Source organism: Schistocerca gregaria, chromosome 1 (assembly GCF_023897955.1).
Source record: "Schistocerca gregaria isolate iqSchGreg1 chromosome 1, iqSchGreg1.2, whole genome shotgun sequence".
Classification (NCBI taxonomy): domain Eukaryota; kingdom Metazoa; phylum Arthropoda; class Insecta; order Orthoptera; family Acrididae; genus Schistocerca; species Schistocerca gregaria.
In genome coordinates this window covers 956,552,375-956,577,962 of record NC_064920.1, presented here as the reverse complement: position 1 = coordinate 956,577,962, position 25,588 = coordinate 956,552,375, and the positions used below count along the sequence as shown (strand labels likewise).

The 25,588-nt window shown below is 42.5% G+C and overlaps 1 protein-coding gene across 1 annotated transcript in view; it reads right to left on the bottom strand.

Annotated features, from left to right (window-relative positions):
- Nucleotides 1-25,588, bottom strand: part of LOC126310110 (agrin-like) — a 276,535-nt gene that overhangs the window by 82,850 nt on the left and 168,097 nt on the right. Inside the window, exons 4-5 of the mRNA XM_049992110.1 lie at nucleotides 5,928-6,062; nucleotides 3,968-4,141 (exon numbers count right to left, since the gene is read on the bottom strand). Coding sequence (XP_049848067.1) covers nucleotides 3,968-4,141; nucleotides 5,928-6,062 — 309 coding nt within the window. The remainder of the gene's footprint in view (nucleotides 1-3,967; nucleotides 4,142-5,927; nucleotides 6,063-25,588) is intronic.

The window sequence follows — 25,588 nt, the reverse complement described above, 5'->3', positions numbered from 1 at the left end:
TACAGGTACTGACAGTGTTTAAAGTTACTGAGACATTTGTCGTGCACCTAGGCTCTAATAGGGAAAACAAAATAAGTTCACGTTTTGATCCTACGGTATTATACTCGGAGAGTACCGGCATCTAGATCCGCGCTAGTGCTATAATGAGAGTAAGGCCATGTGCCGACTGGAAACTGTTGGATGGTAAAGTATGGTACGCGAAAGCTAGTACCGTAGTTGAACCACACCTTTAGGGTAGCAGATCATTCACTGTGACTCTAAGGCGACTGACATTCGTCTTCGGCAGGAGGAAGAGAATCTTTTGGAGTACTGAAGTCGAAAGGTGGAGGGTGTTAAGTGCCGAAAGCGACTCTCTGGTAACGCCAAGTACCCACACAATTTTAACAGCACTGTCCAGTGTTCTTTCTATTACAAAATAAATTCACCTAAATATTTATGACTGACATTTGGGTTACTCGTCTGTCACCTTAGGTCTTATCTTCCGCAGAATTTCAAATGTAATATAAATTCTTACATTGTTTGCAAGGGTTCTCTAGGTTATTTCTTTCCATTACAACGTGAATCATCGAAGTTGCTCCTCGGACTAATTTATGTTTCGCTGATTACTCTTAAATCCTCTTTCAGTATGATTCTGCGTTCTTTTGAGTACCACAGTGCACTAAAGTCACTGTAGGAAATCATTTCAAAATTTATGTGCTTCATATTTCTTTCCTCGAAATTTGTCTCGGCGCACCATATTTCACAGATTCTGGATAACGAATTAAATGAAATGAAATGATCGTATGGCATTGTTGGCCGGGAGGCCCCATGCGGTGAAGTTCGGCCGCCGTATTGCAAGTCATTTTTAGTTGACGCCGCTTCGGCGACTTGCGAGTCAATGAGCATGAAATGATGATGAACACACAACACCCAGCCATCAAGAGGCACAGAAAATCCCTGATCCCGCTGGGAATGGAACGCGGGACCCCGTGCGCGGGAAGCGAGAATGCTACCGCAAGACCACGAGCTGCGGACAACGAATTAAGTATTATTATAGTATACGGCTAAGGTTTTTAGTGTTTCAGGAGGATTCTGCCCTTATTATTCTATCAAAAGACATCTAAGACCTCCGCCAGGCATCTTTTCCCACATTATTCTTAACTCATGATTACTCGACTTGCTGCAGTTCTGTCCCCCATGGCACACACTTTCCAACAATTCTTTCCAAATATCTTCTCTTTTCAGTTGCCTTTAACTTCTCATTCAGTAGAAATTCTCCGAACAATGACTTTTTTAAATTTTTAATCATTTTTTTCTTTAGTTCTACACTTTTATCTAAGCCACTCAGCTTTTATGTTTGTAATTGGCAAAGGTACAATTCGTAGGTGACATGTTCATTATAGACATCGTTTTAGAAACAAATATTTCCTTGCGTTCATTTTTTCCAACCATACGTGGCCGTTTTCCTCATAGATTTTATATCTACACTTTCTTACTCTGTAGCAACTCATTCGATCTTACAAACTTCCTCATTGATAATGTTCCTTCCATTTTCGACATATGTATCCTCGCTCCTTTGCCTAGACTCACCACTGCTCACGTTAAACATTTCGTAATCGTTTCTGGATTTCTTAATTTTTTGTGTCCTTTTTGGTTCGTAAATCTTTGTCTTGTAATGACACGACTCAAGCGTATCTCTCTGTCTCTCCTGAGTTTTCCGCCGCTACCTCCCTCTCACAGAACCTACCGCGAATGATCCGCGTTTTGCACATTTTTCAACAAATTCTATAAATTCTAATCTAAGTTTACTTCTTTGTAAGGTGTCACCTTGCATTTTTGTTAACACGGATACAATTAATTTTAATAAGTAAATTAATATATCAAAATGCCCCTATGCTGATGTTATCGATTTAATTCCTTAGTTACCGAAGTAACATGAGAAAAGGAATCGTTCAGAAACGTACTCTGCTAGTCGGATTATCAAGTAAGAAGCGCATGTTTTGCAACTGTGTACCCTTTTGTCGGGTCACGTGATCAACGTACGAGAGGCAGTTGGAGATTGTCTGTTACATAAGCGCCGGTGGGGCATTCTGAAGGCGGTGACGGTCACAGAGAGACAGAGAAGAGAAACAGGGCAGAGGGGTAACAGTGAATAGCTTGCAATTATGGTCGGGAGTGTGTGTGTGTGTGTGTGTCTGCTGAATGTCGAGACTGCAAAACAGGCAAGAGACAATACACGTTTCAATTTTCGACGAAATTTCTAACGTGATTGAAAAAAGGATGATGCCTCTGGTACTAGCTCTATACATTAACAGTTGGTGTCGTGAATCTACATGAATAATAATAATTTGTAATTCAGAAACGCATACAGTTGTCCGTTTCTTATTTAACGTAAGCATCATCTCACGAACATTAAGTCAAAAATTTGGTGACGTTGCATGATGGAGGTGACGCATTCAATCATGGCCCGCTGTCTTGATACAGGTAAAACAGATCACAGTATCAGAATGATTCCGGGAAATATCACTTAGTGCATGGAGGACAGATCAAGGCACGCTTTCAACATGAAAACAACGGAATTCTGCATTCAGGTGTAGACACTGCATATCGCAGATCCTTTTATTTATGTTACGCTATGAGATTTTAAAAAAGTTGACTCGTTACACAACAAACGATTAAATGGATATAACAAGCCTATAAACAATAAAAGATTTTACGGTACAAATTAAATACTCAACAGTAGTACAATTACTTTACAGTCAGGTGCCTAAAGTCATGCGGTATCGATACGCACATGTACAGATGGCGGTAGTATCACGCGCACAAATTATAAAAGAGCAGTGCATTGAGGAAGGTGTCATTTGTACTCAGGTGACTGAAATGATAAGGTTTCCGACGTGAATATAGCGGCAGGACTAGAATTAATAGACTTTAAACGCTGAATGGTAGCTGGAGCTCGCCGTCCAAGCATTAGATTTCAGAAATCGGCAGTGAATTCAGTATGCCGAGATCCACAGCGTCAAGGGTGGGCCGACGATATTAAATTTCAGGCATTCCCATCCACCGCAGCCAACGCAGTGGCCGACGGCCTTCGCTTGACGGCAGGGGAACAGGTATTCCAGTGCTAACAAACAAGCAACATTACGTGAAGTAACCGCAGAATTCAGTGTGGGAGGTACTACGCTACGAACTTATCCGTTACGACAGGGCGGCGAGATCTGGCGTTAAAGGTCACGGCAGTAGACGACCAAGGCGAGTGTCTTTGCTAACAGCACATCACCCACAGCGCCTCTCCTGGGCTCCTGACCACATCGGTTCGTCTCTGGACCACTGTAAAAACTAGTCCAAGTCGCTATTATTTCAGTTGGTGAGAGCTGATGGTAGGATTCAAGTGTGGAGCAGACCCCACGAAGCCATGGACCCTGGCTGTCAACAAGGTACTGTGTAAGGTGTTGATGGCTCCATAATGGTGTGGGCTGTGTGTAAATCGCCCAGTATGAATCCCATCTAACATTCATGGGACATAATAGTGAGGTCGATTCGTGCATAAAATCCTGCACCAGCCACACTTGCTTTCGCAATTACGAACTGTAGAGGCGGCATAACTCAGTATTTCTGCGGGAAACTTAACAACGACTTGTTGGATCCATGCCACGTCGAGTTGCTGAACTACGGCGCAAAAGGGGGTCCGAAACGATATCCCATGACTTTTGTCACATCAATGTATTCCAGTTACACATTCACTAACTTCAGTCGATCTATACCGCTATGAATATTCGTATCTAATTAGGAAATCAGTTCTTTGGTGTTATCCTAGGAGGACTTTTATGGGAGTACACTTTGCGGAAATGCACAGAACTCTGCGATCTAGAGGCAGCGCGGCTAACCAATAGACCACCAGCTGCTAATGTTAATAAACCTAATTAATCTTCCTCCTTCCTTTGTAAGAAGTGATTGGCTGTGCGTGAAGGACTACGCTCATACTCACTGGGATTGTGTTGTCGCAGACAGATCAGGGCGCCTAGGCTGGGGTAGGTGACGCCGTTGTTGGCGCAGACGGGCTGCTGCGCATGCGCCCTGCCGGGACCTCCGCCGCGACACTCCGCTGCCGCCACGGCGCCAGCCTCGTCTGCGCATGCGCCGGTCCCAGCCATAGTGATATCTGGAAACCACCATATACGTAATAAAGCTTAGACATGCCTTCAAGTAACGGGTAGTAACTTGAATCTTGTTCTCTATCTTCTTTAATTCCTAATTGGGTCGGTACCTAGTTCAACAAGTTTATTTGAGGTGAGTTGTCTTTGAGTTATTTTACCTTAGAGTTCATACCAAAAAAAGGGTGTGCGCAGGGGAGCCATAAATACTTCGTTATCTTATCTTGCTACGTAAGTCATCCAAGAACGTGTATGTGAAGTGCTAGCCTCCAGTCGATCGCATGTATGAGTGTGGGAACTCTCCTAAAAACAATATACATACTGGATCGTTCCCTCGCGGGTTATAGACCAATACACAGATTTGATTCTCACAATGCTAGCTTGGTTCCTTGCGTAGGAAGAAAGAGTTTACCTTTACTTCCTCCAGTCAGCTCGGGAGGAGGAAAGGTTATACGTAAATACGAGTTACTAGAATTTTAGTGAAGCAAACATGGAAAGATAACACAAGTATAAAGTTGCAGGTAACTGAGGATCATCTTAAAGGAAATAGGACACAGTTCGACATCGAACGAAGACAGAATCACGAAACTGCAGAAACCATACAGAGTTACTTGGAACCTCTGTAACAAAAGTAGTTCCTCTGTCAATAGCAAATAAGACACTACAATACAGTGGTGTTTCCAGAGTGCTTGTACGCCTCAGAAACAACAGGAATCAAAATCGAGGAGACAGAAAAGCAATAGAGGCGAGTGCTAAGAGACATCTGCGGACCAGTCGAGAAAGAAGAGAGCTCGATAAAGAGACCAAAAAAGAACCCCACGTACAGTCAGATACGTTCAGTGTAAGAAGGCCAAAGTTCTATGGACACTCACATAGCATGGCTAAGGACGGGATGACTAAGCTTTTTAATATAGTGACGACTAATGCTCTGAAAATCAGCTGGGTAAAGAAAACCATGGATGACCGCAGGAAACTAAACATCTCCACAGAAGACATAACAGACAGGAAAAAAAAACAGAGAAAAAGTCTGAAAATATATCTGAGCAAACACAAAAAGAAGTTGGCAGAAGAGACGGAGATGAAAAATATATGAGAGATTTTTGGTAAGAAAGAAGAAGGAGACGGAAAAACTGGCACAAATATTGATTCTATTTTATCGCACTCCTTAAGTGGGAATTACCAAGGGTTACAATAATGATAGTACATTCACATGCTTGTCTTCTTACACTCCTATTCTTAAACAACAGACGAAGGTCTTAGCCGATATTTGTCATTATATGAGATACGTAACTCCTGAAATAAGACGAATCCTTTACGATGAGTGGATATAAAAAATATGGCCAAAACAAAAGTTGCATAACTGAGTTTTGATTGTTTGCCTGTATATACTTGCACTCATGGTGAACATTGAAATCCCAGCACCATAATACGTTGCTAGAGAAGTCAAAAGAAAATGATGACTAAGGAAGTCAATTAGATTGGCCTGACACGGCTGCAGCATTTCCGCTGCTACAGGAAACGAATTACCGCGCGATGCTCGAGTTTCACAGTGGCGCCTCTAGCAGCGTGCCGCGATATTTTGCAGCAGGCCATTTCAATGTGCGTCAGGAGTACAGACGTCACTGCAAACAAACAATAAGATAATTGTCAAATTTTATTTTTCCGAGGTCGTAATTAAAACCTTTGACTCCCGTCGTACTTTAGCAAGCATTTGTGTGGCATGTAGTTATCAATAATGGCTATAAGGAATGGTCTACTGTTCTTCAGGTTACTGTGAGTAGTCGAGGTACTGACTGCCGTCCATGAGGGCAGCGCACTTGAGAGCCTCGATGTTGGGGTAGGTCGCGCCGTCGGAACCGCACACCGGCTCGAAGTGGAGGCCGACGGCGCAGCGTACGCGGCACGGACCCTCGTACTGCACGCTGTTGGCTGCAACACAAGTACAGGAGTTGGACAAAAATACGGAGACACCGCGAGAAATCCATGCTTGAACATAAATGCAGATGCTAGCCAAGCCTAGAAGTTGCACTGTTGTATTTGACCACAAATGGCACCTGTGGAATCTACTCAATATGTTCCCAATGTCAGTCGTAATCGGAATGGTGTTCTGTGTAACTGTGAGTTTGACAGGGCACTGAAAGACCTAAGTCTAAACAAGGAGCCGGGAGTAGACAACATTCCATTAAAACTACTGACAGCCTTGGGAGAGCCAGGCCTAACAAAACCCTACCATCTGGTGAGCAAGATGTATGTGACAAGCGAAATTCACTCAGACTTCAAGAAGAATGTAGTAATTCCAATCCCAAAGAAAACAGGTGCTGACAGATGTGAAAATTACCGAACTATCAGTTTAATAAATCACAGCTGCAAAATACTAACACGAATTCTTTACAGACGAATGGAATAACTGGTAGAAGCTGACCTCGGGGAAGATCAGTTTGGATTCCGTAGAAATATTGGAACACGTGAGGCGATACTGACCTTACGACTTATCTTAGAAGAAAGATTAAGGAATGGTAAACCTACGTTTCTAGCATTTGTGGACCTAGAGAAAGCTTCTGACAATGTTGACTGGAATAATCTGTTTCAAATTCTGAAGGTGGCAGGGGTAAAATACAGGAGGCGAAAGGCTATTTTAATTTGTACAGAAAGCAGATGGCAGTTATAAGAGTCGAGGGACATGAAAGGGAAGCAGTGGTTTGGAAGGGAGTGAGACAGGGTTGTAGCCTCTCTCCGATGTAATTCAATCGGTATATTGAGCAAGGAGTAAAGGAAACAAAGGAAAAGTTCGGAGTAGGTATTAAAATCCATGGAGGAGAAATGAGAACTTTGAGGTTCGCCGATGCCGTTGTAATTCTACCAGAGACAGCAAAGGACTTGGAAGAGCAGTTGAACGGAATGGATAGCGTCTTGAAAGGAGGGTATAAGGTGAACATCAACAAAAGCAAAACGAGGATAATGGACTGCAGTTGAATTAAGTCGGGTGATGCTGAGGGAATTAGATTAGGAAATGAGACACTTAAAGTAGTAAAGGAGTTTTACTATTTGGAGAGCAAAATAACTGATGATGGTCGAAGTAGAGAGGATATAAAATATAGACTGGCAATGGCAAGGAAAGCGTTTCTGAAGAAGAGAAATTTGTTAACATCGAGTATAGATTTAAGTGTCAGGAAGCAGTTTCTGAAAGTATTTCTATGGAGTGTAGCCATGTATGGAAGTGGAACATGGACGATAAATAGTTTGGGCAAGAAGGGAATAGAAGCTTTTGAAATGTGGTGCTACAGAAGAATGCTGAAGATTAGATGGGTAGATCACATAACTAATGAGGAGGTATTGAACAGAATTGGGGAGAAGCGGAGTTTGTGGCACAACTTGACAAGAAGAAGGGACCGGTTGGTAGGACATGTTCTGAGGCATCTAGGAATCACAAATTTACCATTGGAGGGCAGCGTGGAGGGTAAAATTCGTAGATGGAGACCAAGAGATGAATACACTAAGCAGATTCAGAAGGATGTAGGTTGCAGTAAGTACTGGGAGATGAAGAAGCTTGCACAGGATAGAGTAGCATTGAGAGCTGCATCAAACCAGTCTCAGGACTGAAGACAACAACAACAAAGGGCATCTGAACATCAAACTTGTTCGTGCTTCTGTGGTGTTTCCGTAATCATGATATCCGTTGTTTTTTAATTTATTTATTATCTTTTTTGCATATGGTCACCACGTGGTGACTTTTGCAAACGTCATAGCATTTTTATACTTTTTTGTGCAAACAGTAGGAATTTGCAAATCACATTTACAATTAACCACTTAAGAGTGAGACACTTGGCAATATATGGTACAGTATTTCATAATGCAACATACAGTTGTTACATAGTATTGGTATCTGAATTTACAGCATGTTGCTACAAAAATAATATATATTACAATCACCTCAGAATAGTAAAACGTATAGATAGAAGTGTTAACCCTATATTTAAGAATAGCAACATTTTGATATCAGTATTCTTTCAGTGGGTACAAACATTTGAGAGTTAAGAATGATTTTAATTCCCTTTTGAATACTTGACCTCTGTGGTATATTATAGGACTTGTCAGTTTGTTAAACCATATCTGGCCATTTATCCAAGGACTATGGTCGGTTGTCTTTAGTTTAGTTCTGTTTCTGAAGAAGCAATCTTTTTGTCTTGTGTTGTGGGTTTGCACATCAGAGCACTTAGCTTCATTATTTTTAAGGTACACAAAGAATGGTATTATTTTGTACAGATACAAGGAGTATACTCTTAGATATTTATGTTGTACAAAGGTTTCCCTAGATGAATCTCTGTATCCTAGTCGATGCATGGTCCTGATTGCTCTTTTCTGCAGTGTTAGAATTCTGTTCATGTGTCTGTCAGCAGCACATCCCCATACCTCTACTCCATAATTAATATATGCAAATATAGTCTCATAGTTTTTAATGTTTGTTCAGAGACTAATTTTGATAGTTTGCTAATTAAAAGCAGTGAACTGCTGATTTTATTGCATACAACATTGATATGTTCTACCCATCTAAGATTTTCGTTCACATTTGTCAGTTTCTACCTTATTTATGCCATTTATATTATCAATACATCTACATCTACATCCATACTCGGCAAGCCACCTGACGATGTGTGGCGGAGGTTTGGTATGAATCACCAAGTTTAAGTGGTAATACCTGGGATTTGCTAATATTGACTTTTAGACCTTGATCATGGAAGTAAGTAGTTATTTGACTTAAGCCATAAGTTGCAGCAAATGTCAGGTCGTTTGTTTGTTTGCAAAAAAACAAAAGCGAGGTATCACCTGCTCAACGTACTAGTTGGAAGTAAAGAGGTGCCTCTAAATCATTAATGTGGACTAGGAAAAGGAAAGGGCCCAATACGGCGCCCTGAGGTATACCTCGTTTTAATGTTTCCTAGCTGGATTGGAAATGTTTGATCTGACCATTAATTTATTAACTCAGCTTTGTACACTGCTTACGATTGGTTAGATAAGTGATCAGTAGTTGTATGGATGTGGCATTTATGTTGTAAGTTTCCCGTTTGCTTAGTAACAGCTCATGGTTCACTGAGTCAAATGCTTTAGTAAGGTCTAGAAATATACCTGCTGTCTGCATTACCTCATCCAGGGCATCATACACCTTGTGGAGAAATTCGGTAATTGCCGTAATGGTACTGTGATGCTTTCTGAAGCCATGCTGTGTTTCTGTTAGTAAATTATTCTTTGTGAAATAATCAATAAGTTGTGTCAACAGAACAATTTCAAATATTTTACTGAAAATTGGTATTAGTGATATGGGCCTCAAGTTTGATAGCTCTTCTTTCGATCCTTTTTTATGCCCAGGTTTAACTATACTTTTCTTCAATATATTCGGAAATGTATATTCCCTGATACTGGTCTGAAGAAACACCATATCCAAGACTTATACGGCACACAGGGTTATCGGAAAAGCGTCATACGCTAAGTCACAACGCGGACGAAAGCGTGTATTGAGTACTTTTGACAGACACTCGTGGAGGACGATTGTGACGAAAACGAAGAGGACGACAGCTGCTAAAGTCGTTGCAGATCTTGTAAGTAGACTATTTAGGTTTTTTAATGGTAACACCACGTAGCGCTCTGTATAAAAATCACTGGCTGTGCTGTGTGCAGTCTGTGGCTGGGAGCGTTGGTGCGCTCCTGTAATCCAAGCTACTGGGAGGCCGTTGTGTGGGAGAGGTCTGTGGTACAAGTGCAGGTTTGGCCGTTTCGTGAGCTCAGGAGCGCCTGCGATGCCTTCGTCGAGCTGTGGACTTTACCAAGATGGCAGTGCAGAGAACGTCGGCGAATCGTCGATCCAGAGCTACAGAAGTCACAACTCAATGCTCGGGAAACCGCAGCAACCAGTTGAAGCTTGCTTCGGGAGAACAAACTCAATTGACGGAAAGTCCGTGACAGTGGTCAAGATTGATCGGTAACACTGCGCAAGCAGAACGTCGAGAAGACGAGCCGAGGATTGACGATGTGCTGAAAACAACATCGCGCGCTTCGAAGAAGGCATCGCGGACGCTCCTGAGCTCACGAAACGACCGAACCTGCAGTTGTGCCACAAACTGAATATCAAACTGTCAGTTCAAAACAACATGGAGGGAGCTCCAGAAGCAGGGAACTGCAGTGCGAGCCGGAATTCTATAACCACTCATCAGCGATGGAAATGCCAGTAATAGGAAAATGTGGTGTCGAAGCCATAAAACCTGATTCAAATGGCTCTGAGCACTATGGGATTTAACATCTGAGGCCATCGGTCCCCTAGAACTTAGAACTACTTAAACCTAACTAACCTAACAACATCACACACATCCATGTCCGAGGCAGGATTCGAATCTGCGACCGTAGCGGTCGCGCGGTTCCAGACTGAAGCGCCTAGAACCGCTCGGCCACTGCGGCCAGTCATAGAACTTGGACTATGTATCAACGGAAGAACGTCATTTGCCACGATGAGAGTTGTTTCACATTGTTTCGAACTACTGTCCAAGTTTACATCTCAGGAGTGAAATACGGAGGGGGTTCGATGATGATTTGGGCAGCCACATTGTAGTATTCCTTGGGTTCCCTCTGTAAGATCCCATTAATGTCAAGGATTAAGTGACTATTTTCGCTGATCATGTCCATCACATGGTGCAATGTGTGCCCTCAGTGGTTACGCTGTGTGTTCCAAGATGACAGGGCCCCGGTTCGCAAAGCTCGCATCGTCCAGGACTGGTTGTGAGCACGAGGCTGAATCGTCGCATCTCCCCTGACCACACAATCGCTAGATGTCACTATTATTGAGCCTTTGTGGTCTATTTTGGAGAGATTGGTGTGTGATGGTTATCCATAATCGTTACTTGTACTTGACACTACTTTGCAGGAAAAATGGTATATGAGTGAGTTGAAACCCTAATACGACCTGTATTTATCCATTCCGAGACGACTGGAAGCTGCTTGGAATGTCAGTGGGTTTCCTACACCGGGTTAGACATGGTAATGCGTCATGTGTTTGGTGTTGCATGTTTTTGTCCATTTGCTGTACATTCTTGCTGAGCTGACAGTTTTTATTCTCTCCGCACTTCGCTTGAATCGTGAGGTCATATGGCAAGAGAACGAAGACAATATTAGACTAATTACAACATGCACAGAGGCAGTGAAGCAATCTGTCTTCCTGCTCTTCGAATAAGAATGGAACTGTAAGGAAATTCCTGCATCTGGTACTATGCGGGGTACCTTCTGACGTGCGCTTCACAGTAGTTTTCATAGTATGGACGTAGATGTATATGTAGATATTCTGCTTACATGAGTTTAACGTAGAGGGTGATTGTGTAAGTGGCCTGTGGCCCATTACAGAGTAATAATGTAATAATGATTAGTATGTTTGTTACTCCAGCAGCGGTCTCGATGGTAGAGGGGGAAGAGCACTAGATTCCGGCCCTGGAAGTCTCGGTTTCATCCCAGACACGGCAGGGACTTCTTTCTTGTTGTAATCCCCTCCAACACAGCCCCAGATCCACTCAAACTGCTATTAGGTGAGTAGGAGGTGTCTTTCCTGTTGGTAAAATGTGGTCGGAGTGACGAACATGACATCTTCCTCCTAGTGTCTTGCTGAAAAAAGGCTCGACTCTACCTGCTGTCAGGCCATTCGGCCGGCCATGAGCTTGCACCACAAATTTAACTTCAGCTTTACCCTATACAAGTTACCTTTGTTGCTATGAAAGAACCTTCACATAAGCGAGGAAGCCTGTAGTACGCAATCACCAAAATGTACATCGCAAAACACCCAGTAATGCAACAATCGACAATCGTCAGGCACAAATGTACTGTGATGTGTTTGCGTCGCTGTAGGAGGGGCCAAGCTTAGTATTGTTGTGTCGCTCGTCCAGTTCATTCAGTGATCTCATATACAAGTTAAACGTTGTACAAATCTTCAGCAATAAAACTATCCATTGCGTATCACCGTTAACGAGTAACAAACACGGCTTAAAAAACAAACTCGACACAAATTAGAAATTTTTCATGAGGTCTTATGGGACCAAACTGATGAGGTCATCGGTCTCTAAGCTTACGCACTACTTAAACTAACTTACACTAAGGACAACACACACACCCATGTCCGAGGGATTACTCGAGCCTCCGGAAACTCGACAGAGGATAGAGCAGTACTAAATGCATGCTTGAGAGCGAAGAATAAACTGAGTCTTGCTGTTGTCAACAGCACACACCCAGGGGGAACAGAATAAGTTTGTTTCCAAACAAGGGTACAACACACTTCCGCTGTTGGGTGAATATTGTCAATAGAATGCAGATACAAAGACTGACAGGGGTAATAAACCAAACAAAATGGAATTACACTGTAACAAGCCATCAGATACCACGGGCTACGTATTCCAAAATACTCAGATAATAGACTTGAAGTACCTCCAAAGTTTTGTCGACGGTATTGAGATCCATATTGCAGAAAAACACTCTGAATGCAATATGACATAGGACAAGAAAAAAATTACATTCGCCCTAGAGCAGACACGCCCCTATCCTTGCTCGAATAACTGAACTGAATAACCTCAAGAGATTCAGCGTTTGTAAAAGTTCTGTCAATTACTTCATCTGAAACCTCAATTAGTTCCGGACGGTTTTCGTAAATGGCAGGTATCATTCTGGCGTTATGGCTCCACCGCAGGTCATTTAATTCTCCTGACAGAATGGCACCACCATCATAGGTTTGAACCACCAGTTTGTTTTTCGTTCATAATTCCGAAATACGTCAGTGAGTAGAGTGAATAAAGCAACAGCAGTTCTAGCTTGTTTAACGTCACGAAAAACAAGAAAATGTTCTGCAGTGTCACATTGCTGCTGACGTTGGTCGAGATCCAATGAATCGCAGAATATGGAATCGGTGGGTTCAGGAGGGTAATACGGAACGCCGTGCAGGATCTCAACAGCCTCGTATCACTAGCAGTCGACATGACAGGCATCTTATCCTCATGGCTGTAACGGATATTGCAGCCACGTTTCGATCTCCTAGTCAACAGATGGGGACGTTTGCAAGACAACAACCATCTGCACGAACAGTTCGACGACGTTTGCAGCAGTGACTATCAGCTCGGAGACCATGGCTGCGGTTACTCTTGCCGCATCACAGACAGGAGAGCCTGCGATGGCGTACTCAACGACGAACCTGGGTGCACGAATGGCAGAACGTCATTTTTTCGGATGAATCCAGGTTCTGTTTACAGCATCAGGATGGTCGCATCCGTGTTTGGAGATATCGCGGTGAACGCATATTAGAAACGTGTATTCGTCATCGCCATACTGGCGTATCCCCGGCGTGATGGTATGGATTGCCATTGGTTAAACGTCTTGGTCACCTCTTGTTCGCACTGACGGCACTTTGAACAGTGGACGATACATTCTAGATGTGTTACGACTTGTGGCTCTACCCTTCATTCGATCCCTGTGATACCCTACATTTCAGCAGGATAATGCACGACCGAATGTTGCATGTCCTGTACGGGCCTTTCTGGATACAGAAAATGTTTGACTGCTGCCCTGGTCAGCACATTCTCCATATCTCTCACCAATTGAAAACGTCTGGTCAATGGTGGCCGAGCAACTGGCTCGTTACAATACGCCAGTCACTACTCTTGATGACCTGTGGTATCGTGTTGAAGCTGCATGGGCAGTTGTACCAGTACACCCCATCCAAGCTCTGTTTGACTCAATGCCCAGGCGAATAAAGGCTGTTATTACCGCCAGAGGTGGTTGTTTTGTGTACTGATTTCTCAGGACTTATGCATAAAAAAAATGGTTCAAATGGCTCTGAGCACTATGGGACTTAACATCTATGTTCATCAGTCCCCTAGAACTTAGAACTACTTAAACCTAACTAACCTAAGGACTTCACACAACACACAGTCATCACGAGGCAGAGAAAGTCCCTGACCCCGCCGGGAACCGAATCCGGGAACCCGGGCGTGGAAAGCGAGAACGCTACCGCACAACCACGAGCTGCGGACACCTCTGCATCCAAATTGCGTGAATTTGTAATCACATGTCAGTTCTAGTATAATATATTTGTCCAATGAATACCCGTTTGTCATCTGCATTTCTTCTTGGTGTAATAATTTTAATGGCCAGCAGTATATACTCATAATCTCAAATTTATGTTTGTGTTATTTCTATAGACAAAATGATTATACATAGAAATTTAATGCACGTTTACGGACGTAAATGCACGTTTACTCACACGTTTACGCTACGTAAAAGCCTATTGCGTGCCAGGACCTAACGCCGAAGGTATCGTGGCAGGCTGGGTGAACCGTCCTCGTCACAAGGACTTTGTTGTGACTGGTCTTGCGATGATGATGAAAATCTTGTTTGGAACAAAAATTTCGCAATACCTCCCCAAACGTTCGCAAATATCGATCCTAATTACGTAGTTAATCACAAATATCGGTGCTAATTACACAACTATATACATAGTCCTGCACAAGGACAGCCTAAAGTCGCAAAAACTGACTGTACCATACATCTGATGTTATCCTGCTGGGCAAAAATATACCATTCCAAACATATGGAAATATAGATCCTAATTACGTAATTAATCACAAAGATCAGACATAATTGCACAGCTATATGCATAACGCTTCACAAGGACGGCAACACTCTGCAAAACTGACAACTGGCGTTATCCTGATGGGAAAAAGATCTTGCAATACCGCTCGAAACCAGCGACAAAAACACTCAAACTCTACCCTATACCTACAAGCTCTGGAGGAAAAGACTGGGGTGTAAGGTACAATCATTATTATTTTTGGTGGGAAATACGTTCAACTGACTAGATGCTGGTGTTGGACAGAGAAGAGTCTAAAAAAGTCTATCCAATGAACATGTAGTGATTAGAAGTTTGAACAAGAATGAGGAAAGCCTTAAGGTAAACGGATCCTGGCTTCCCGTAGTGCAGCTAACGACCGTCGCAGGTAGCAAGAGGAGAACCGCACCGGAAATGACTGCGGAGAAGCCCTCGTACGTTGGCGCACCAAGTACATATAGTCTGAGGCCGCGAGCTCGGGTCCAGTTCACCACCGACAATGGAGGGTGAAGCTTTGACAATGCATGCCACTCGTGCTGGCGAAACGACAGAAAAATCATTAGATGAACGTCGGCCGAAGAACCCGAGACAGAAGCAAATAGATAGCTTGTCAACAAGTGGCCACGAAAGCCTTACCAATTTTGTATGTAGTGATTAATTGCATTGCAGGCATTATCAGTTTCGGGGTTGGAATTCTGTTTATGCTTTCCTAAAGCTAAACTGACAGCCATACAACACACCCCTTTAAATTATCCTCTCCATTCTTCTGTATATATTATACATGTCATCAAGTTGAGTACATGATTTGTTAAGCTGATTGTATTACAATTCCCAGACTGATCAGTTCATGCAGTCTTCGGTTGTGTGGCGTCGGACTCACACGTTCCACAGATCATTGCGAATAATCTAATTCTCATCACCTCATTTATTTTTAGAAATTATAATCTGATGTTAGTACTCTCTTAAATCTCCCATCTATATCGACTCCTGCTTCCTGTATCATGACATGAGATAGGTCCTTGCCTTCGTAACGATCCTCAACGAATTTGGAAGTTAAATTACCATTGCTTTATTAATGTTATTAATACAGTGCTTAATAAAAAAAAGGATCTCGTCCTTCATGCTTTCCACCTATCCATTCATGCAATTGGTTGAATAACTTGAACTATACATATCCCATTCCACATCATTTGCAGATGAGGAGCTGCGAGGGCGCGCGGTGTAGGAGGAGGACGAGGAGGAGGAGATGGAGGGTGTCGATGGTAAGTGTATTACACTGTTATTATTATTACTATTATTATTATTATTATCAAGACCAACGAATTGACCATCTTATGTCTACGTCTTTCCGTCTAGCCCATCCTATGTTTCCATTTCGCTTACAGTTTTCACTTTCACAAGTCATTTGAATCACAGCATCTGGTCGCTGCCGGGGTCGATATTAGGTAAGAATGAGATGGATGAATTTATTACTTTTCACGTATGCGTGTTTTTAATGCATTGTAGAGGAGGAATTATAAGAGATTTTTTTTCTTTGTATACGTATATAGCATTGCATGAAATCTGGTTTCGCAGGACAGAACTGATCAGGTTATCGTTGTGGAAAGGGGCCAAAACCAGTGACTGTCAGTTGCACAAAACACACAAACTTTATTTTCCTAAAAGTACTTAATCACACATACCCTTAAAGGGATTCAAAACAATACGGCTGAAAGGCCGAACACAAGTTATTACAAATCCTTTAAGGAATACACGCTATTGAAGGCCTTACTTAAAAAAGAAAATCTTATGTAAATACTCGGCTGAAGGCCACACACTAGACACAGAAGAACTGAGGCTTAGGGTCTGGATAACAAGAATTTCCAATAGAGAAGAAAATTTTTAAAGATTTTAAACAAGTGAATTTTCAAATTTCATTTTAAAAATATTTTACGTAAAAGATGTGCTGAAGGCCACATACTGAAGATAGAGCAACTCACGGCTTAAGACCTAGATAACAAGGATTTGCAATAGAGCGAAATTCCCCTTTTTTCTTTTTATAAAAAGTTAGTTCAAACCAGAATCTTCAAAGTTTTAACTTACGACGGCTGAAGGCCTTATTTTAAAATTAAAACTAAATTAATAGCGGCTGAAGCCCTCGCACCGTACTTTAGACAAATTTCACAATCTAAAAATAACAGAACAATGTTGCTCAAAAGAGTTCCAAGGGTCGGATTGTGAAGGTAACTCTAACGTAAGGTTAGGTGAGACAGGCAGCCGAGAATAAGATTAAGAAATCGGATGGCAACCAAACCCACGGTCGGCTGAAGGACCGACCAACAACCTAATCAATTTCGCTGCCCCGACCAACGGCACGACAACGGAAAAAGTCAGCCGAGGACGACACCGAGCGAGGTGGCGCAGTGGTTAGCACACTGGACTCGCATTCGGGAGGACGACGGTTCAATCCCGTCTCCGGCCATCCTGATTTAGGTTTTCCGTGATTTCCCTAAATCACTTCAGGCAAATGCCGGGATGGATCCTTTGAAAGGGCACGGCCGATTTCCTTCCCAATCCTTCCGTAACCCGAACTTGCGCTCCGTCTCTAATGACCTCGTTGTCGACGGGTCGACGGGACGTTAAACACTAAACCACTACCACCATCAGCCGAGGACGAAGATATCAGCAGCACTACGTCTTCAAAATTCACATCTAAAAACAGCCAAGGCACAATAACCACTCAAAAATATGAACAACACCAAAGGTTGTCAAACTGCACGCGGTACGGACAGCATCAACACGGCGAGGAAAAACACACTGCGGAACATAATGCCCTCGCCGCGGAGACTTCCTCGCTGCACTGTACCAATCTACCGACTGCCTACTCCAATACGCAGACAGCCCTGACATAACGCTCAGTCGAAATTACACAAGCTAGACACAGTTCCACGAAAACACTTCCACAAGAACTCTAACAATCGTAAAAGCAATCACTGTGGAACAACCGGGACGAATGACAAGTCGACACACACAGAGAATCCGAAGCGGTCGGCGACCAAATATACGTCGCCCGATGAGACGACCGACCAAACGACCAATCAAGGTCGTCCCCACTCAAGTTATGTGTGTCAGCAACAGTCGGGCGAGTCTTGGCTGTCCGGACCTCACTGCAGCTCCATCCCGACTCAACTCCATGTCCGTTTGGAACTAGGGGACACAGCCACCCAGGCACAGTGGCTCGGACTCAGCCATGCAGAGGTAACACTTGCCCATTGGCCACCCAACATCTGTGCACAAGGAAGGAACCGAGCCATGTCCGGCAAGATGACCAACTGACCTGGCCCAGAAACGGTCAAAAGACGAAATACACGTCGCCGGATGAGACGACCGACCGAACGACCAACGAACTGTCGTTCCCACTCCAGTCTCCTTCCGTCGGACAATGCATGTGTGTCGCAAGCGGTCGGTTAGTACTGGCTGTTCGGACCTCACTGGCGCTGCGTGCCGACTCAAACCCGGACACACGACGAGCCGGTAACACTAGCAGTCGTTGCAAAGATAATACGACAGTGCTCTTATCGATACGTGCTGCTGCTGCCACTGACGGGCAGGCAAGCCAGCAACTTAGTGACGCCAGTAAATCGACAGTTCCATAAAGAGAAGCTGTCAAGCAAGAAACGGCATGAATGCGAGCCGCGCACGGCTCATTGCATGTTTGGAATTCTTTAAGTTCAGTGTGCTCGATGAACAATTAGTCTAAAATTGAGTGAGGCAAGAACGACGATCTGAACGCATGAATATGAGCGCTAATGTTTTCGCATTTAGTCTGCCTGAAGAAGTCTAAATGGTTAAGTTATTTCACGTGGCTGAACAATAGACCTTTTGCACCGAACCAGCACTGGTAATACCAATAGGTAACTCATAAATTGAATTCCATGAAATGCGAAGCGTGCTGTCAGTATACCCACTGCATGTCATTTCCCCTCCTGTTCCACTCGCAAACAGAGTAATGAAAGAACGACTGTCTGTACGGATGCATAAGAGTGCTCATTTTTTTCGTATCTGTTCTTCATGGTCATTACGCATGATGTATGCTGGCTGCGTTAGAAATCGTTTGCCATTCAGATTCAAATTCCGGTTCCCTAAATTCTCTTAACAGTGTTTCCTGAAAAGAACGTGGCCCACCAGGGACTCTGAGTTGAGTTCCTGAAGCATGTCCGTAACACTTGCGTTTTGTTCAAACAAAGATGTCAAATCTAGCAGCCCTCCTCTGAATTGCTTCGATGTTATCCTTCAATCTGGTCTGGTAGGGATCCTAAACACTCGAGCAGTACTCAGGAATAGGAAACACCTGCATCCTGTACGCGAGGTCCTTTACATCTTAACCGCTCTTTCCTAAAATTCATACAATAAACCGAAACCGAGCATTTGCCGCCACCCCCACCCCCTATCCGCCAGTTTTCACGATATCGCTCAACCTCATATCGTATTTGGAACGTTATGCTCGGATATTTAAACGAGTTGACTATGTCAACTGGACACTAGTGATACTATATCCGGACATTGCAGGTTTATTCTTCCTTCTCATCCATATTAAGTTAAATTTTTTTCAAATTTAGAGCTGTATACCATTCATCATATCAACTGGAAACTTTGTCTTGTATCTTCATACAATCAGTCACTCAACTTCGACACCTGACCGTTCGCCATCATCAGTCAAATCATTTATATACAAACACAACAGCATCGACCCTATCATACTACTAGCTATAACATGTCACTGATGAACACGCGTAGACGAGGACAACATATTTCATATAGCCAATCACGTGTCTGTGAACTTATTCCATATGCTCGTGCCTTCGTTAACATGGTGCGATGGAACACCGTGTCAAATGCTTTGCGTAAATCTAGAAAATATGGATTTCTACCTGTTACCCTTCGTTCGCCTATCGTATTGCGTACCGCGAGTGGTATTTAGGAATTTATGTTCCAAGCAAGATCTTCATCATCATCCCACGAGCAGTCACAACAAAGTCCTTCTGACGAGAGTGTTTCACCCAACCTGTCATGATACCTTCTGTGTTATGTACTGGCGTGCAATAGGCTTTTACGCAGCGTAAACGTGTTTAAAAGTGCGTTTACGTGCGTGAACGTGCATCAAATTTCTATGTAGGATCATTTTGTCTAGAGAAATAACACAAACACAATTTTGAGATTATGAATATATTTGATTATTTACGATCTATAGTTACACATGCCATTATCATAAACTTCTGAAAAAATCACTTTCTTCTTTTTTAATCGGTGCAACAGCAGTACAGTATTTGGAAAAGCTGATTCTTATATCCCTCAAATTCTGCACCTATCTCTCGGAATGTTATCGGCACATTGCAATAGTCTGGTACTACATCAGTAAATTTGAGTTCAACATTTTCCACACCCGTTCGGCGAATACCACAAGACTTCGGCAGCGCACTTATAAAGGTACTAACATAATGATCTATATCTTCTATGTGAATGCTGCATGTGTGAAGCCAGTTGCTGATATCACTGTATATGGCTTGAACGTATGGGAACAATCTTTTTAGTCTCTCCATAGTAGTAATAATTGCAGAGTCTAGTTTGAAAAAGTTATCACAGTCGAGTGCTGCATGTAAATACTCTGAACCTCACCACTTTTAACTCTTAGTGTAGCATCACCGTACGTTGATAATGTACTCACTGTTAGAATGCCGCAGTAGATGTCCTGGTAGGAGTGAGATGGAACATATTCTTTAGTCGTATGCTTCTTGATGTATGTTTTTGCATAACAGAGTTCACCCACTCATAGTCTGAAAACCGGACTTCAATATTTTTCGGCACTTTTCGAGCACTAATACAGTTGACAAGTAACAGTCTCGTGGAACTTCAGTTTCGACATGAAGACGTTTTGAACCTCTAACCGTTAACACACAGCTTGAGGTGACTAGTAAAGGAGGTGGTGCACGAGGGGTTGGTACCTTCTCATCCACAACACCCACACAAGCGCGGTTAGCCATCTTTTCTTTCATTGATGCTGGAATTTCTCTTGTGTGTTGCTCAATGGAAGGTGCACACGATGGAGGCCAGTAAGAGGCAGGACCTTCCAGCGCAGCTTCTCAGCATACTGAAGCGGAGGCAGTTGTCTCTTGTGGGGCAGGAGCTTATATGAAGGTTTTAGAAATGACAGACAGTTCCAGCAGAGACCGATGTTTGCATGTGTTGTGTAATGCAACCTTAATGCATCTCGATGCAAAGCATTTATTTTCAGGACTGTATTCTTCCTCTTCGTATGTTCAAGCATTAATGCTCGCTTCCATTCTACATGTAGGAAGCTATGGGGACAGTTCTCGGTTGTATGCTTACAGGCAACATGGCTTTTAAACTCCACCCGGTCAAACACCAATAGTTCCTCGATAGAACACATTCCGCACAGCCACGAGGATGGGGATGGGCAGCTATCCTTCAATGGTATATATCGCATAAACGAATATGCTTCCACTGGAGCGAATTGACCTCAACTGTCCGCCTCTTCCGTTTTGGGAGAGTGAATGCTTCATGTTGGAAATCTCGACAGTTTGAGCATGCACATCAGTATGTATCGGCCACGACATTCATCTTGGCTTTATCCCTCTGCTTTATCACCATCTGCTGAACTGAATTCTTCCGCTTCTTTCTCCTACACTCTTCCATTATCATATTCTTCCGCACCTCATGTAGTGAACTGTGGCTACAGTCCTCCTTCGAATGTGTACATGTAATGCAGCTATTTAAAGCTGCTCTACCCTTCATATTCAACTCGATGATCGAACACATGTTCCTTCCTCACGGGCAGCTCAGCAAGTACTGATCACTCAGGCTCTTGTTTCTCGCCATTGGTGCCACTAGCACACCCTGGTGACGGCAACACCGCACTAACTATCCTCAGCTGTGATAGTAAGGACTTAGAGCAAAATTCCCTCCAAAATTCAAATTTACCATCCGTTTTCCACGCGCCAGTGGACACTGCCAGGTGACCTGTTGAAGCAAATAATTCATTTTCCTACCAAAATTCGAACTTCCAGCCAAAAGCCGTTGACGACACAGCAGCCATCGTTAATGACGTCAATCGCGTCCTCAGCTGACGTTACGTGACGCCACGTACTCGCGTCACCAGCTGTCATCACTGCCCCTTAAGGGTAGTCAATCTCGCACACTGCCCCTGAAGGGATGGCAATCCACATCTTTGGGGTGACGTTCGCCTCTCTCTCCTAATTCTACTCCCCTACTCTACTCACTGCACTAATTGGGCAGCATATTTAAGCAGCATTGAATGAAGGTACTTCTTGCACGTATAATTACAGTGCTAACAAACTGTCTTTCTCTGTCGTCAGTTTACTACCGAAAATAGGCATGGGACAAAATTTCATTACAGATATTTTCGTACTGTTATTATGCAAGGATTCGCAATGTAGCGTCCGAGCACTTGAATTTTTATTCATTCTGTATGTGGATTCCATTACACACTATGAGTTAAACAAGCTTCTTTAGTGATATGCAAAGATTTATCAAATTTTCTGGATATGACGGAGAGAAAAACGTAATGTTACTGGTTTGCAAATATGGTGGAAGTATGAGACTTACCTGTTATTTTAAATTTAGCTGTGATATGACTCTAACAATATCAGTGTATTAGATATTACAAATGAATTTAGCAGTGACTGGCATTAGGATTTAATGCCCATCTTTAGATGGCTACACTTGTTGTACTTTGGTGTTATTTTCATCAGCAGCATGTCGTCCACTGCTGCAATTTGTTGTAGAGTTTTCTCTCATTTTTTTCTCTCACTTTCTTCCTTATGTGTTTCTGGTAGGACCCACATATACAAGGTGGCTGACCTGCCCCTACACGTAGATTTGATGTAACCTACAATGCCTTCAAAAACCACATGTGAGATTTACATGTTCTCTCACTCGCTATGTGAAAACCGTCAGCCCTACTGAAATTGTTAACAGGATATTTTGTAGGAGATTTGATGCACTACTACAAAAGGTTTCCGAGTTATTCAAGGCAAACGCGTTTGAAAGTTATTGAAGATCACTTTTGAAAGTTTTTCTAGAGTAATCCCTGCACAAAATTTTCCTACGATCCAGTTTATTTATTTATTTATTTATTTATTTTTGTAGGATTAATAGTTTGTGTGTGGCGAGCGAGAGAATATCAAAATCTCGCATGTGGTATTTGAAGGTGTTTCGGGTTGTGAAAACCTGTGGATAGGGCAGCTGACTCACTGTAATTCACACAAACATTGTGGCACAATTATAGCCATCGATTTCCTTATAACATTCTTACAAGTATTACACGTCATGGAAGCCATTTAAAATGGAAAAAGGGAAGGCAAGTTTCAAAAGAGTGGAAACGTCGCGGAAGAGTGGAAGATTCATTCTGGAGAGCAGCAATTGTTTACACTGCCCACCTAGATTACGAGAATTCGTACGATATATCTTTTACTTTTGTAGCTCACAAGTAAAGACGCCATGTGAGTGACAGCAGCTCAAGAGGTAACAAGTAGCATCAATGAGAAAAGTGCAGAGGAACTACACTGTGCCCCCCTGTCGTATGTAATTTAGATTAGTGTTTGATTATTGGTTACACTGAGGTAATGTGTTACAACTCTGAATTTGTATAGCAAGAATTCTCTTACGTTTCCGAAACATTATATGAAAGTATACACCTACAATACACCAGGTGATCAAAAAGTCAGTATAAATTTGAAAACTGAATAAATCACGGAATAATGTAGGTAGAGTGGTACAAGTTGACACACATGCTTGGAACGACATTTTAATAACGCAGGGAAGAGTGGGGGGGGGGGGGGGGGGGAATTGTAGGAAAAGACCAAGAGATGAATTATGTAGGTTGCAGTAGTTACTCGGAGATGAAGATGCTTGCACAGGATAGTGAGAGCTGCATCAAACCAGTCTTTGGACTGACGACCACAACAACAACACGGAAATGACCAGCGTCCTATGCCGACCTCAGTCGGAAGTTGCATCACTGTGATGCTCTGGAGGCGTGTGATGCTACTTTCAGTCTGTCGCTCTGAGATCTGTTCTGCAAGAAGAATGAAACTTCCCGTAGATACCATCATTCAGAGCATTACACAATGCTATTGAAGTTATAAGAACTACAAAAAATCAACAAACGTAATTAACACATTAACACGTGTTTTAAACCAGGAATTACATTCTTTTCTTGTAACTGTGTTTTATTGTTCTATTTAAGTAGTGTTTTACAATTTGATTCAATTTAATTATATTCGATATAGCAGAAGATCGTCGTTAACTTTATTATGTTTATATAAGGTGTAGTTCCTAGGTGATCGAATTGGGCAACTTCTACAGAAATGTAAGAACGACTCTTTATAATTCTTAATAGCAACAATGTTGTTCCACAGATATGTATTCCTGACGTGGCCTCACAGCGCTTGCCTCCAGTTATACAAACATATATGCTGCTGGGTACAAACGTGAACTAACACCGAGCGTAAATGTATTGTCGACAGACGCTCATGTTTTAGTTAATGGAAGTGTAAATGTGCAGTTCTGTAGTATAAAATACACCAATATACAAACTACAGAATTAACTACGACTTCATGTATTGACAAAAAATTAAGTATTTTCGTACTTTGCTTTTCATTGTCAGACAAAATTACAGATGTTTTGAGATGTTTTGTAGATATCTGTGAAGTTTTCATTTGCTTTTAGCAATACTTTCTTGTTGTTTTTTTTTCATTCTGTTGCTTTTGGATGATCCCTTTAATCACTGGTTAGAGACTGCGCCTCAATCAAGACAATTTCTTTACAACAGGATGTCATGGAAGGAAAAAAGAATTAGTAGGATTATTAAGATTTCAACATCGTCTTGGGTTAGCTATTGCCCTCCTTAAGGAATATAATTGAGCTAATACCATTATCAGAATACCGTATACTGAGAAATATTGCTTTGTACTTGTATTTTGACCAGTTGCTGGAAAGATAATTACGAACTTTAATCCAGCTGTGCTAAAATGAAACATGAGACAATAGGCGGCGATTTTGCAAGAAAACCCATACCTTCTCTGACTTGGAGTTACACACAGCACGAAGCATCTTTACCATAACTTCAAGACGTTCTCGCCATTTAACCAAGCACAAAGAGCAAAGTTACATGAACATTTCCATGCTTAGTAGGGGAGAGGGAGGGCCAGGGGTAACATCTGGTAGAAGTCGAGGTCATTACAGACACATAATACGGCCTGAATGGAGAAGAAATAGTAAGGAAATCACAAGAACCCTTGTTTAAAAAACAAGTCCTGCATTATTGTTGTTGCTGTTGTTGTGGTCTGCAGTCCTGAGACTGGTTTGAAGCAGCTCTCCATGCTACTATACCCTGTGCCAGCTGCTTCATCTCCCAGTACCTACTGCAACCTACATCCTTCTGAATCTGCTTACTGTATTCATCTCTTGACCTCCCTCTACGATTTGTACCCTCCACGCTGTCCTCCAATACTAAATTGGTGATCCCTTTATGCCTCAGAACATGTCCTACCAACCGATCCCTTCTTCTAGTCAAGTTGTGCCACGAACTTCTCTTCTCCCCAGTCCTATTCAATACCTCCTCATTAGTTATATGATCTGGGTAGATCTTCAGCATTCTTCTGTAGTACCACATTTCAAAAGCTTCTATTCTCTTCTTGTCCAAACTATATGTTTCACTTCCATATATGGTTACACTCCATACAAATACTTTCAGAAACGACTTCCTGACACTTAAATCTATACTCGACGTTAACAAATTTCTCTTCTTCAGAA